We start from the raw sequence: 15,481 nt of genomic DNA on the forward strand, positions 1-15,481 counted from the left end.
GGTATCAAATTAAGGGACACTCTACAAAGTAACTGGTCTATAATCTTCAAAAGTGCCAAGGTCAGTAAACTCAAGGAAAGACTGAGGAACAATCTCAGCTTGAAGGAGGGTAAAAGATATGACAGCTAAAGGCAACACCCGATTCTGATCTGGATACTTTTGCTATAAAGAACATTTTTGGGACATGAAATAAGACTCAATCAAGTTGAACTGATCAAATCTTACAGAGTATATTCTCTGACCATAAAATAATTGCATTAGGAACTAGTAGCAATGTGATATCTAGAAAAGCTCCAAATGTATTTTTGAAAAATAAACATCACACTTCCAAATACCCATAGTGGTCAGGGTGGGGGAGTCAAAGAGAAGTACAAGCAAAAATAGAAGATGCTTAAAACCAAATGAAAATGAATAACCAGCATAGCAAAATTCATGGAATGCAGTACATAGAAATTAATACCTTTGACGTTTTCTATTAGAAGAGGAGAAAAATTTAAACCATTGCAGCTGCTAACCAACCAGACTGAGTAAAAAGAAAAAAAAAAAATAAGCCATTGCAGCTTACCACCTTAAGAATTTAGAAAAAGAAGAGTAAATTAAGCCCTGCTTGAAGGATACAGGAAAAAGAAATTTTAGGAATGGCTGATGGGCACGTGAAAAGATGCTCAACATTATTAGTCATCAGGGAAATGTAAATTAAAATCATAATGTAATACCCTAAAACCCAGCAGAATGGCTAAAATTAAATGATGACCAACATTAAATGTTGACAAGAATGTACAACAAACAACAGTCATACAGTGCTCTTGGGATTTTAAAATTACATAACCACTTTAGGAAACTCTGGTAGTTTCTTATGATGTTACACATACACTATCCTATGACCCCACAATTCCAATCCTTAAGGTTTTTATCCTAGAGAAATGTCAACATATGTCCACAAAAAGAGATGTGCAGGGATATTCATAGCAACTTTATTTATAATTAACCCAAATTGGAAACAACCCAAATGTTCATTAACCAGAGAAAGGAGAAAAAAATTATAGTATATTCATATCATGGAGTACAACTCAGTAATTAAAAAGAATGTACTACTACTACATGCAATAAAATAGAAGAATCAAAAATATTATGTTGGCCGGGTGCGGTGGTTCACACCTGTAATCCTAGCACTCTGGGAGGCCAAGGCGGGCGGATTGCTCAAGGTCAGGAGTTCAAAACCAGCCTGAGCAAGAGCGAGACCCGGTCTCTACTATAAATAGAAAAAAATTAATTGGCCAACTGAGATATATATATATATATATATATATATATATATATATATATATATATATATATATTAGCCAGGCATAGTGGTGAATGCCTGTAGTCCCAGCTACTTGGGAGACTGAGGCAGCAGGATCGCTTGAGCCCAGGAGTTTGAGGTTGCTGTGAGTTAGGCTCACGCCATGGCACTCACTCTAGCCTGGGCAACAAAGTGAGACTATCTCAAAAAAAAAAAATTATGTTACGCTAAAGAAGTCAAACATAAAAGCATATATATTATATTTTTCCACTTACAGGACATTCAAGAACAGGCAAGATTATTCTTTTTTTTTTAGACAAAGTCCCACTTTGTTGCCCAGGCTAGAGTGCTGTGGCATCAGCCTAGCTCACAGCAACCTCAAACTCCTGGGCTCAAGAGATCCTCCTGCCTCAGCCTCTCAAGTAGCTAGGACTACAGGCATGTGCCACCATGCCCAGTTAATTTTTTCCCACATATTTTTAGTTGTCCAGCTAATTTCTTTCTATCTTTAGTAGAGATGGAGTCTCGCTCTTGCTCAGGCTGGTCTTGAACTCCTGACCTCAAGCAATCCTCCTGCCTCAGCCTTCCAGAGTGCTAGGATTACAGGTGTGAGCCACTGTGCCCGGCCCAGGCAAGATTATTCTACAGTGATAGAAATCAGAGCTGTGGTTCCCTGTTGGGGAATGGAGAGTGTCTGGAAAGGGCAATGAATAAATTTTCTGTGGTGATAAAAGTGTTGTATATCTTGATTGTGCCATTGTTATACAGGTATATCCATTTGTCAAAACTCATCAAGTTGTGTACTTAGATGTGTGCATTTCATTGTATGCTAATTTTATCTTACTAAAAAAAGTAAGAAACTTTCATATGTTGTTAGAATTCATGTTCTAATGAGATAACCAACCATGAACAAAATAAATGGTATCCCTAAAATATGAACATCCTGCTTCTTAAATAAAAAGATAATGTAGATATTGATAAATTCACTTCAGTGGGTAGGTAAAGGAGGATCTCAGAGCATATATCATTTGGATTGGGTCTTGAAGGATGTGAGAATGTGTAGGAGTTTGTCAGGTGAATGGTGCGAGGTTATTCTATGTAGAATGAATACATGTGCAAGGACACATGACATTAACTGCAATGTGCGAGCTATAGATGGAAAGGAGGAATTTGGGGACAAATTATGACAGGTGTTTTGCACTAAGCTGAAGTACTGAGCTTCTGTGTCACAAACCAAAGGCAGTTTTTAAGCAATAGAGTGATATGATCAGTGTGTTTTTTAGTAGTATATACAATATCCTGAAACAAGGAGAAATTCACGCCAACATCCTGGGCCATTCTGAACAAAACTACCCTGTCCATAGATCTTGCATAAGTGTGTATTTTTGTCGTCTATGGAGTGATGATCAAGATTGTCCACTGAATGAGCCTGGTGGTTTTTCTGGATTTCCTGCCAATGAGCTACCTGCAACTAGTTGCTTCCTTATAGTGGTAGCAGGTGAACATAGCCTCACTTCTAACATGACTTCCAAAAGTTATCGGCATGGGAATGCAACTTTCCAAAGCAGCTAGTACCCAAGACCAGTTTGTTTCCTACTTAAAAGGATACTATCATGTTTGCCTTTTAAAAAGGAAGAGCAAATAAAATAAAATAAAAAAAAATAAATAAATAAATAAAAAGGAAGAGCAACATGGAGGTAGTAGTCCTCTTTCTGGTGCACAAAAATGGTACTTCAAGCTAGCCCAAATATACTTTTCTGGCAGGATGGCAAGAACTTGCTGGTGTTTTCCAGAAGCCCCTTTGCCCAACAGTACTTCCAAACTTTCCACAGCTGACTGGACCATGGGTGGTCATCTATGGTGACCCAAGAATAGTCAATCCATAGTTTGTTCACTAGCTGACAATATATAGCCTGGTGCAAAAAGATGAGTTGCATCAGTGAGATTCTTCCTTTTGGGAGAGACAAATTAGGGAGTACTAACAGGCTTGGCTGGTTAGCAACAGGAGCAGTTGCTGGAAGAACATTACAAAGTGGAGTAATGGCAGTGGGAAGGCCAAGCCAGGTACAAGAGAAGCTAAGGAGGAACTGGAGAAGGGAGGGCAAGTCAATGAGTGGAGAGAAGTAGGACTCCGTGAAAAGGAAAGAAAGTTGCCAGGCCCCAGACCTGACTTAGTTGGGGGGTGGGCTTCCAAATTAAGTTTTAGGTCTCATTAATTATTTTTATTATTCTTCCACTACCCCATACTCCATTTTTCTTTTAAGTTACATGGGTGAGTTATGGCCAGGCACGGTGGCTCACGCCTGTAATCCTAGCACTCTGGGAGGCCAAGGTGGGCGGATTGCTCAAGGTCATGAGTTCGAAACCAGCCTGAGCAAGATTGAGACCCCGTCTGGTCATGAGTTCGAAACCAGCCTGAGCAAGATTGAGACCCCGTCTCTACTAAAAATAGAAAGAAATTAATTGGCCAACTAAAAAAATATATAAAAAATTAGCTGGGCACGGTGGCTGCAGTCCCAGTTACTTGGGAGGCTGAGGCAGAAGGATTGCTTGAGCCCAGGAGCTAGAGGTTGCTGTGAGCTAGGCGGACCACGACACTCTAGCCTGGACAACTGTGAGACTCTGTCTCAGAAAAAAAAAAAAAAAGTTACATGAGTGGGTTTTTGTCCCTTGCTCTTTGTAAGCCTTTGGAACGCTGTGGTAGCTATGTTTTGGGGCTTCCTCATAAACTTTCCCACACCCTCACTTTTTAGTGACAGACTCTGGCTCCATGGAGAGGGAAGGCAGACATGTTCAGTAGGCTTTTGGAAATATAAGACTGAAACTAAAGTGAGAGTTTGGACTGGAAAGGGAGATTTCACCGTCATCATCCTATCGATAAAAACCGGTAAGGAAATAGTATTTACAGGGTACTTTCAACATATTATATCAGGCACTATGCTGGTACATTGCATATACTAATACCAGTTCATTCTTACCATAGCACATCTAGGGACGATCATCTCTACTGACAGATGAGTAAATCGGGGAGTGGAGAGTTTAAGTGGCTTGGCCAAATTTACCCAGCCGGTAGGAGTCAGAGTGATAGTGATCCGTCTTCAAAGCCTACGTTCCTCAGACCACCCTACGCTGCTCCCAGTTCAGAGGAGGGCAAGAGGTCTATCTCCTAGAAAGATATTGATGGTGAGAGGACGAGGCTTGGAACTCCGGGGCACTCCAACGCTTGAGAAGAGGGGCTAGTGACAGAAAAGAGAGAGTCGGAGGAGACCCCACTATTATGGTGTTGTGGAAGCCAGAGGCGGTGAGTGCTGTGAAAAGCAAAAGGGTGGCTAGCAATCAGATGCTCAAAAACTTCGCGCGGGCAAGATAAGGCGTGAGTTGAATTTGGTGATTAGAAGAAGCTGGAGCATGCGTTGGTGAGAACTGATCCTGCTGGTGCTGAAAGCAGAAGCCAGGTTTTAAGCCCTACGCAAATGCTTGGGAATTGAGGGAGTGTGGAGCGCGAGTAGGCTGTTGAGCAAGGACTGTCTACGGAAGGGAAAGAGCTAATAATGGTGGGAGTGAAAAGCTCAGAATTCAAAGGCGGTAATTTATGAGGAGGAACATACGTGCGCGCAGACAAGGCAAGATTTGCGCATTGGACAGAGGAGGCACCTTTTTTTTTCCGAAACAAGGACTAAGGAGGTAAGTAAGGAGTCATAATAGGTATGAGTCTGTGCATGTGTGCAGGACGAAAAATCCGGGCAATTCCTATGTTTAAGAAGAGACAGTATTCCAAGAACTCACTATAATTAAAAAAGAAAAAAAGGAAAAAAAAAAAAAAAGAAGAGAGTGAAAAATCTGCAAAGGTAAAAATAACAAGATCAGCTGTAGCACCCATTGGATAAGTAGCGGTTAACTCTGAAGATTCAGAAATTCCTTTAAGTGCGTTAGGAGGTCATCTGTTGCCCCCATACGACAGATGCCCGGCCTCAGGTTGGGTGAGTTGCTCTGAAGCAAACTGCAGAGAGGAACTCCACGTCTCCACGGCTGTAACCCCACGCTGGCTTGCTGAGGTCGACAGCCAGCAACCCGACAGCGCCCGGGGGCCTGCGGCCGAGGACGCGGCTGGAACTACACTTCCCAGTGTGCCAGGCGGGGCGGGGCGCGGCAGGGAGGGCGCAGGCTCCTTCCCAGAAGCAAAAGCGGAAACAAAAGAGTCTCGCCGGCGTCCCCGCCCGCACACTCGCGCACACTCGCGCTAGGGCGCACACGGAGCAGCCACCGGCGCCTGGAGCGAGCCAGCCAGCCAGCCAGCCAGCGGCGAGCCGGGGACCCACCGGGCTGAGCCAGCCGAGCAGCCAGCGAGCCGCGCCCGCGACGACCCCCGCCCCGACCCCCGCAGCCGCCTCCCGCCGGCCGGTGTCCCCACCGCCCTCCCTGACCCATGGCGCTGAAGCGGATTCAGAAAGTGAGTGCCGGGGCCGGGCCTGGGGCGGCGGGGCGGGCACGGGCCCCCAGCCCCCGCTGACCCGGCTGGTGGTCCCCAGAGGCGTGCCAGGAGGGCACGGGATAGGAGGGCGGGCCCGGGCGGGGGAGGGGGCCAGCGGCGCTGGGCCGGCCAGCGGGCGCCGGACAGGTGAGGCGGGAGCAGGCGCAGGTACCGGGGAGCCCGAGGTGCTGGAAGGCGAGGGGCCCGCCGCGCGCTCGCGCCGGAGCTGCTCCCGGAGCCCCGGGGTGGAGAGCCTCCTTGGCGCCCAGACCTTCCCGAAATCTGTGCCTCACGGTCACGGCTGGGTTTTGCCTCACACCGGGCTGGTTTTGACCCCTGTCATGCTATGTTTTCTCCACGCTGTTTCTCAAACCTGCCCTCTTTTCTGTTCTCGCTTCCCCGGGCTCCCCGGGAGGGCAAGGAAGGTGCGGTGGGCCTGCAGCCTTTCTAAGCGGAGCTGTCGGCTCGGTTCTTTCTCTCCTCTGAGCTTGGCTCTGGCTTAGTTGCCCGAATGGGCTCGAAAAGCCCATTTGCGGCCGAGAAGCCAGGAGAAGGCTCCTGCCCCTTCTATTTTGGTACCTCTGCTGCTGCCACTTCAGGTCACATAGCTGTAGTGAAAACATAGTTGCTGATACACAACAAGATGACCTCCTGGCTGTGATTCATAGTGAGTCAAGCCAAACAGGTTTTTTTCCCCCCTCATAATAAACTTATATGTAAAGTTTGAGACACAACAGAAACTGCCACAAATTAAATTGTTTTGATGCTTTGACACATGGGTATAGAATGAGGACGGAATGTATGTATTCATTCAACAAATATTGATCCATCCCAGCTCTGTAAGGAATCGCCTTCTCTTCGTGTTATTTATTGCAACCATTTCAGATGTGAACATAGTACAAAATTGAGATTTGTTTCTGTTCACTCTTATTACTTGTTGGTTTGTTCACTGACCCAAGTTTTAGATTTTACAGTTATAGTTCATGTTGAGAACATCAAGAATATGTTTCTTAAATAGGGAGTGCTTTGAGCAAGTTAAGCCAACAATGGACAGTGTGTTTTATGATTGATTTCAGAAGAAATCAATGCCTACCAAAAATATTTATCAACTTTTTCCATGAGTCATTACAGCAGTAGCATATGTTAGGGTGGTGATAGAGATATATACATTGTATTCTTACTCACCACTGGTGGCATCTTTAAGTACAGAGGACAGCAACTTTTAGATCCTGCCAATGTTTTGGTTTTTTTTTGGTTCAAGTACTAAATGTGTTGTCACAACTACAAATACTAAATGTGTGGATCACTATTATATTTTGTGCTATTTACTGGTCATCTCATTATAAAAATGTACAGTTAACAATCAGTATTTATTAGGTAATGTTTTCTGATTTGAAGATAATGCAGTTGCACATTTTTTCCTATAAATAATTCTAATTTTGAAGCCCCAGTGTCTGTACCATACCTTGTATCCTTATTAATGATGATGTAAGATTGGTTCACATTTGGAGCAGACAACACACATTTTCCAAAGAAGTTTTCAAATTCTATTTCCTTCTTTCCTAATTGTGAGAATTTTTCACATGACTTTGTACATATGCTGTGGACTTTATCCAGTGTAAGTGGACATTCAAAGACATATGGACACCCTCTGTAAATACCATGCTTGGCAATTCTTGTCAGTCACCATGCTGAGCCAGCGTATTTGACTTACATTTTTATAATTGTAATATGGCCTATGTCCAAGTCTTTTTTTAGTAGTTAATTGGTTATTATCATAGAGTTCTCCAGGACAGAAATATCACTTACATAGAATTGATGTCAAACCCGTTACAAATTGATATTTTGGAGAAGTAACTGGGGATCACATAACATCACATCTCGATACGTGTCCATCTGTGGATTCTCTTTTCTGTTATAGGCAACTAGACTTACACAAATCTCCTTTCCATTAATCACACGTTCACACCGTTCCCTCACATGTTAGGGGTCATTCTTTTGACTGATTCTGAACTCTTCCTCCTTTGTCTACCTCCTTGATTAGAAGACACTTCCAGGTCAGAGATGCCGTCTGCCCTATGAACAGTTATAAAGCCTTCTTTGATACCATCAGTATGCAAATTCTTACTTGAATCTTGCATGTTCCAACAAATGAAGATGTATCCTAACTTTTTTTTTTTTTTTTGAGACAGAGTCTCGCTTTGTTGCCCAGGCTAGAGTGAGTGCCGAGGCGTCAGCCTAGCTCACAGCAACCTCAAACTCCTGGGCTCACGAAATCCTACTGCCTCAGCCTCCCGAGTAGCTGGGACTACAGGCATGCACCACCATGCCCGGCTAAGTTTTTCTATATATATTAGTTGGCCAATTAATTTCTTTCTATTTATAGTAGAGATGGGGTCTCGCTCTTGCTCAGGCTGGTTTTGAACTCCTGACCTCGAGCAATCCGCCTGCCTCGTCCTCCCAGAGTGCTAGGATTACAGGCGTGAGCCACTGTGCCCAGCCAATGTATCCTAACTTTTGGCTTTTCTTCTTAAGCATATTAAAGTAACATTGTCAGACACCTTTCAGGTCATTGGGTTGTATGTAATTTTCTTGTACCTGAAGTGGCAGGCCTTAGAGCTGTGTGGAACCTCCAAGTCGGCAGTAGTGTAGGGGAGGGTGCCAGTAGGGGAACTGCTTCTAGGGCAATGCATCAGAATCACCTGTGGGATGTTTTCAGACTGTCGCCACTGCTGTACAGTAGAGAGATGTTGAATCCCTCAGATGGGCTGGGGTGGAAAGATTGAGAACTGCTGATGCTCTGGTCCTTTCTTATTCAAAGAAGGATCTGGAGGCCTGTGGTGGAGGAGTGCTTTTGCCCAAGGATAATCTCTTAAGAGATGATCTGGCATATTTAAGAATGTTAAAATGTTCAATTTCACATTTCTTCACTATGAAAAGAATAAAGATGGTTGAATTAAAAAGATATGTGCATACAAAGCATGTGGATATCAATGCTTAAAATATATTTCTATACTAGAGTATACTAAATGATTTAGCGCTCTAATTTAGACATCCTGTGCCAGTTTTGCATTTCAGCTCATAAATTTACACACTCATGCCCTATTTTTAGATAACAGTGAAAGATGTTATCACAGTCACCTAAATCACTAAAGGAAAAATGTTTGAGAAAAGATATCCAAAACACGTCAGAAAAAAGAGGTAGTTTTTAAGTGGGCATCTGTTATTTTCTAGAATTAATTTGTAAGTGTTTATTTTACCAATATTATTTTCAATACTTGATACACTTTTTTTGGGGGAATCATTTTTAAAATTACAAATGTTGTATCACAATACTGAATGTTTTGTAAACTGGAAGAAAAAAAGGAAATTGTAATACAGTCATCATTAGTATATTGCCATCTTTGTTTTTTTAATTGATGAAGAATTTGAGGTTGTGATCATCACACTAGCATGATGTGGTATGATAGGCTTGTTGCCTTTTTTTGTCTTTCTTTGGAAAATTAAACAAAAGAGTTTTGTTTTACAAATATAGCAACACTGAGAACTATTCCTTAGCCTGCAGTTCTGTCCCCAAAACAGAACATTTGGGTTTTTTAATCTAAATCAATTTAATCTAAAATGTATATATCAATGTAAATGAAAATACAATTTTATGAATGTTTTGAGCTGCTGAATTTTTTGATTTGTAGAATGTCACATTAAACTGTTTGTGTCAGTCTAGAAAACCTTAGGATACTTAAAAAAACTCAGCCTTCTGTGGATGGAACATCGAATGAGAAAAGAAGGCCTGTTTTTTTATTCCTGGCCATGTGGATTACTGGCTTCAGTTTTCTTATCTACACAGTGATGCTGCTGCTAACAATAACCAGCATGTGTGTAATGATTATACTGTGCTCGACACTATTCTGAGTACTTGACATATATTAAATGATTTAATCCTTAGTAGGCCTAAGAGGTGGAAACAGTATCATCTCCATTTTACAGATGATGAAACTGAGGCACAGGATCACATATGTAGGAAGTGGCAGTGCTAGGATTCCAAACCAGCTGGTTGGCTCCAGATTCCATTCTCTTTACCACTTCAGTGTGTAGCTTCACCTATCCACAAGGACTTGTATCTCATATCTGTTGTATTTCAACTGAAAGACATGTAGAATCAACTGCGTTTGTGGCTGTAAGTGCTTTGCGAACTGGAATGTTCTATATGAATGTAAAGTGGTATTATAATTAAGACTTTAGCATACTTAATCATTTTTACTAAAGCATTGCTCAGTGTGTTGATTATGCATTGTAAATCTCTGCTCCAGAGTAATATATACTGGATCATTTAACATTGTAAATGAGTAATATAACTTTAGAAAAATCTTTATCTAAAGTGATTTTCTAAATCACTTTAGAAAAATCTAAAGTGATCATCTTTGAAACAAAGATGATCACTTTAGATTTTTCTTTTCGAAAAGGTTTTAGAAAAATTATCTGTAGTTCATAAATATGCTGTCAAAAGTATCATTTCGTTGTGAAGTTTTCCTTTGAGATAACTGTTTATGAATTGATATTGTTTAGTTCCTGCAGTGGGTTTGATTAGTAAACTATTCAGATTACAAGATTACATCCATGACTGGTTCTTTCAAGAAAGAAGGATATAGGCCGGGCGCGGTGGCTCACGCTTGTAATCCTAGCACTCTGGGAGGCCGAGGCGGGCGGATTGCTCAAGGTCAGGAGTTCAAAACCAGCCTGAGCGAGACCCCGTCTCTACTATAAAAAATAGAAAGAAATTAATTGGCCAACTAATATATATATATATAAATTAGCCGGGCATGGTGGCTCGTGCCTGTAGTCCCAGCAACTCGGGAGGCTGAGGCAGTAGGATTGCTTAAGCCCAGGAGTCTGAGGTTGCTGTGAGCTAGGGTGACACCATGGCACTCACTCTAACCTAGGCAAGAAAGCGAGACTCTGTCTCAAAAAAAAAAAAAAAAAAAAAAGAAAGAAGGATATAACTTTAACAACAACAACAAAAAGGAGGGCACACAGTATTTATGCTTTTGATAGATAATAAATGGTTTGTCTTGAGACAACCCATCATGTGAATTTTTGTGCTTTCAAATCTTTGTAGTTAAGCTCAGTCTTTCTTTTGCCTCTGATATCATATGTATTTTTCTTTCTTCATCTCAACAAAGGTGTAAAAACAAGAGGTTACCTATTATAATTAAAAAGTTCTGAGGTACCTTCTCTGTGGAAATAAATAGCATAGAACTAAACAAGACTGTTTATGCCTATTTTAGGTAGCCAGACACATATGAAAACTTAACCGAGCAGGATGTGGGATTGCCTGCAGTAAAGCAGAGTAGCATCCTTGCTCACTTTCTTTCCCTGAAATACACATAGGAAACGTATGGGCCTTTTATTTTCATTTAATGAGTGTAACTAATCAAAATGATAAACCTAACACTTAGCCATCAACCTGAATTAATGGTTGTTTACTAATGTATTAGCTCTCCCTCTCCTTTTTTAATAGTGGATGAACCAATATTACATTGAATTAAAAATGGAATACTTGTCCTCTCTCCTCTCTTCCCTGTGAAATGCTGGAATAAACGATACCAGAATATATAACATGAATCAGATTTGTGGAGTATGGGGATTAGAGGAGTCCTTAGGCCACCTCAGAACATACATTGAAGGCAAGACAGGTTCTATTTCTGGCCTGTCTTAGTCTAGATGGCCTCTGAGAAGCTGAGGTTTTTTCTGCTTTTCATTTGGTTCTGGAATGAATCTATGAAGATTTGGTTTCATACATTAGACAGTAATAAGAGGTTACTTCGTTCCAGGAGTTGGCCTTAGTATGTGGAGAAGCTAACATCTAGATATATACAGTCTAGTGCTACCCATCTCTTTGTCATGCTCTGCAACCTCCTGTTTTGCTTGTTTCTGGATGTTTTTCCTGCTGCTCTCTGTACATGTGGTTCTGTTTGTGTGGCTCATCTCCTCCACATTGCTTATTTAGATTCCTGCTCTTCTTTCAGTTTAAGAAAGCCTCTCCAACCAGGGAGAGCTGGGGAGTTGGTTCCTTTACTTTAAGCTTCCTCAAATAGTAATCTGATTGTTCTCACTCCAGGTGGCCACCCCCTTATGTGAGCAGAGTTTGGGTTGCACTGGAGGAGACCAAGTGGACCTAATAGCTCATTGTTCTTCTCTCAACCAGTAAAATTCTGGCCTATGGTTTTGCTTTCCCCAAATTTTGATATGTTTTATTTTCACTTTCATTTAGTTACAAATATTTTCTAATTTCCCTTTTAATCTTTTTTGGCCCTTGGATTATTTAGAAATATTTATTTGTTATATATTTGGGTGATTTTATAGATCTTTCTGTTATTGATTTGTAATTTAATACCATTGTGGTCAGAGAACAAATTCCATTATTACTTGAGGTTTTAAAATTTTTGAGACTTGTTTTATGGCCCAGAATATAGTTTGTATTTTTTTATTAACACAATAATAAAGCCTTCCAGGTGTTCAACACCACTTTTGAATAAAGAATGTTTAATAATTTCTAGATTTTATTTTGACATTTCTGGTTGGTGTCAATTGATTCTAGGTTATTTCTAAGAAATGGATGCCAAACTGAGGCTTACACCGTCTCAGTATCTGTTTTTTGCTGTTTTATGTGCTTCCAAAACAGTTTAGTGAACCATTAACATCCGCTTTTTAAAATGAAATAGAAAATATTAGTGCTTTGCATGTAGTAAGGGTATTGTTTCGTGAAACTTTTATTTTAGTTACATATTTGTGTCCCAGGTGTATATGTTTACTAGGTTGCATATAAAATGTTTTTATTATGAATTGCTCTAAGGAAAGTTTGAAACTCACTGTTCTATAACATTAGATCCTTAGGGGAAATGAATAGCAAAAATACATGCCATATATACATACATATACATACACACACATATATTGTAGAGGGAGAGCAAAAGAATATATATATACATGTATATGCAGACACATATATTGATACACATGCGTAATGTAAAATGTTCTAGCTTTGGAAACATTTCCATTTCATACAAACCGTCAATGTTCATTGTTTTCTATTGTAAGTAGCAGAATTTTATAGTTACTGATGTTCAGCCACAGTATTCAGAATAGCAGTGAGTGATACTAGAGATATTAATTCATTTATTATACACACACTTATTTGATGCTTACCATATGCCAGTTATTAGGTATGGAACTGTAAGAAGTAATAAGTAATAACAAATATTTTATAGATATTGGCAGGTATGTTCATGTTTTATGCATTTTAAGAAACAGATAGCTGGTTTTCTCCCCCCTCCGCCCCAAGCTCCATCTTTCTTGGTTATTATGAAGTAAATAGTAAGTTTTGATAATGGAGCATTCAAAATGTTCTATGTAGCTTATTCTCCTGTGTGTCAAAATTCTGTCATGTATTTTTTGAAGGTGTGTGTAATTTCCTATCATGTTTTTCTTGCCTCTCAGTGTGCCTTTGAACACAAACACTCTCCTGAACACTTATAAAGTAGTGCTCATTTCTAAGCTTTTATAAAATAAAAGGCTCCTGAGAAAAGATGAAAAGAATTCCATTCATTCCTTCATTCATCACAGTTTTGTTTCTCTTGAGCATAGTTAAAAATGTGCAAATGGCCTTAATTCGGTACTGGGGCATTGTTTGCTCCAGTGTTGGTTGAGAATAATTGTGCTCCAGGTATTGCAGTCTGGAGGTGAATATTGACTTGGAGCGGGAAGAATACTGGAGTGAAGTCAGATGGTCTGAACCTTTGTCCTCGCTTTGGCTTTGTGACCTCTACCAAGAAACTCACAGTCTTTATTGTCCTCATCTGGAAATTTAATGGGTTGAACTCAGTACTTTCTGTGGTTCCTTCTGCTTCATAATTTTAAGCAAACCTAAATTATGTTATTTGCTATTTGTTTTTGTTCAGCAAACAGCAGAGCTGGTCACAGAAATAAACACTGAGCATTGGCACTGTGCTCTGCAGGTATATAAGACTTGAGTTAAAATTTATTTACTTTGAAGTGTCAGAATTGAATTGTTGGCATCTTAATGTATAATATAAGGTCAGTAAGCCCTACTCTTTGATTAAAGCAATTATTTGTGATGCAAATAAGCTGTATTTCTATTATTGTACTGGTAACATAACATACTTTTCTAATTCTATTTAGCCTCCATCCATTTCACAGGTGGGTTTTGTATGTCAAAGATTGTTTTAACCACATTCTTAGACAGCTGCCTAGTATGATGGATTTTTAAGATTCAAGGTGATGCATTTATGGAGCACCTTCTGATATAAGGTATATACTAAATGCAGTAAGGAGATACAGTTATATAGAAAAGTGAGGTATCACCATTTAAAAGAAATTAAAATTAATTAAAATTTAAAATTAATTTAAAATTAATAAGGATAAGAAAAATACTGTAACAACTAGATGGACTTAGGAAAGTACCATAAAGAAAATGCAACATATTGGAACAGGATAGGAGTCAAAGGTGGGAGAGGCCAAATTTATTTGGGGGAAATCAAGAAAAATTTCATGGAGATGGAATTGGTTAGGTTTGGAAAGATAAACATTTTGAAAGAGGGGAGCCAGGTTTATAAAGGAAGCTACAGAAATTAAGTCACTGGAAAGTGCTTGGCTTATTTGGGAAGGAGCAGATAATCCTGCTTTGGGGAATCATTCAGGGAATAGTAGCCCATAAAGTTTCGTACTGTGAAGGAAGGCCCATGCTGAGAAATGTGTACTTAAAGTAGAAGCTTGGGGGAGCCATTGGAGGTTTTTGAGAAAGGAAGTAACACTCTTAATCATAGCACTAAGTATGTGTCCCTGCCGTCATAGAGCTCCAGGCAGTTCACCGTTTGTCACTGTAATTTTATGAATGTCATGGAAAAGGAAGCACAGAGTTCTTTGGGAATATACAATGACCCATTGACGGGTTCGGCGAATAACCTTAAGGAAATTATGTTTAAGATGAGATGGAAAAGTAACAGTGAAGTAGATAAAATAAATGACTGAGTGAGAGAGCATGTTGGAGATGGGAAGTGATTAGGAACCTTCTATTTAAAAGGAAGCCATGTTTGAAACCAGAGGCAAGATAGCATTTTAGGGAGTTCGAAAGTCACTATGGCAGGTTACAGAGGGCGCTGGGTGAAATGGGTTGCAGACATGTGGCTGGAGAGAAGCAGTCAGGTACTGGAAGTTCTGGGAAGCCACTTTAAAGGATATTAAGCCTGTCTTTAAGGCAAATGGAAAACATTGAAAAGGTTTGACGTAGTACTTTAAGAAGATGATTTTGGCACCAGTGTGTAGACAGAGAAAAAAAGTCAATTAAGATGTTGCATTTACTCCAGTGAGATCCAAGGAAGGTCTGAGCTAGAGTGGTGGCAGAGAGCATTGAAAAGTGAGATATGTGAGAAAAGTTACAGGGTGTTTGTATCACCTGCCTTTTTTGAGTTGGTTTGACCAACCTGTGCCTTCCCCTACTTGGCCTTTCAAATCAAGTCCCAAAGACTCGCTGGTCCGGGCAGTTTCTTCGGACTCCTGCTATCCATTCTGGTCCCAGATATTTTAATCCAGGTCTGCCAGGCTTACACCTTTGGCTTTTTACCCTGAAATGTCTCTCCTCTGGCTTTTCTCATACTCTTCTGAAATAAAATATAAAATAAAAAATACTTTTTATTTATGTAATGCCT

The 15,481-nt window shown here is 40.3% G+C and overlaps 1 protein-coding gene across 2 annotated transcripts in view; it reads left to right on the forward strand.

The window, feature by feature from the left end:
* The first annotated feature begins 5,484 nt into the window (after positions 1-5,484).
* UBE2D1 (ubiquitin conjugating enzyme E2 D1) overlaps positions 5,485-15,481 on the forward strand; it is a 33,350-nt gene continuing 23,353 nt past the window's right edge. For both annotated transcript variants that reach the window (XM_012762832.2, XM_012762833.2), the window contains exon 1: positions 5,485-5,735. In XM_012762832.2, the coding sequence (XP_012618286.1) occupies positions 5,712-5,735 (24 nt within the window). In that variant the 5' untranslated portion in view covers positions 5,485-5,711. The remainder of the gene's footprint in view (positions 5,736-15,481) is intronic.

Source organism: Microcebus murinus, chromosome 14 (genome assembly GCF_040939455.1).
Source record: "Microcebus murinus isolate Inina chromosome 14, M.murinus_Inina_mat1.0, whole genome shotgun sequence".
NCBI classification, from domain to species: domain Eukaryota; kingdom Metazoa; phylum Chordata; class Mammalia; order Primates; family Cheirogaleidae; genus Microcebus; species Microcebus murinus.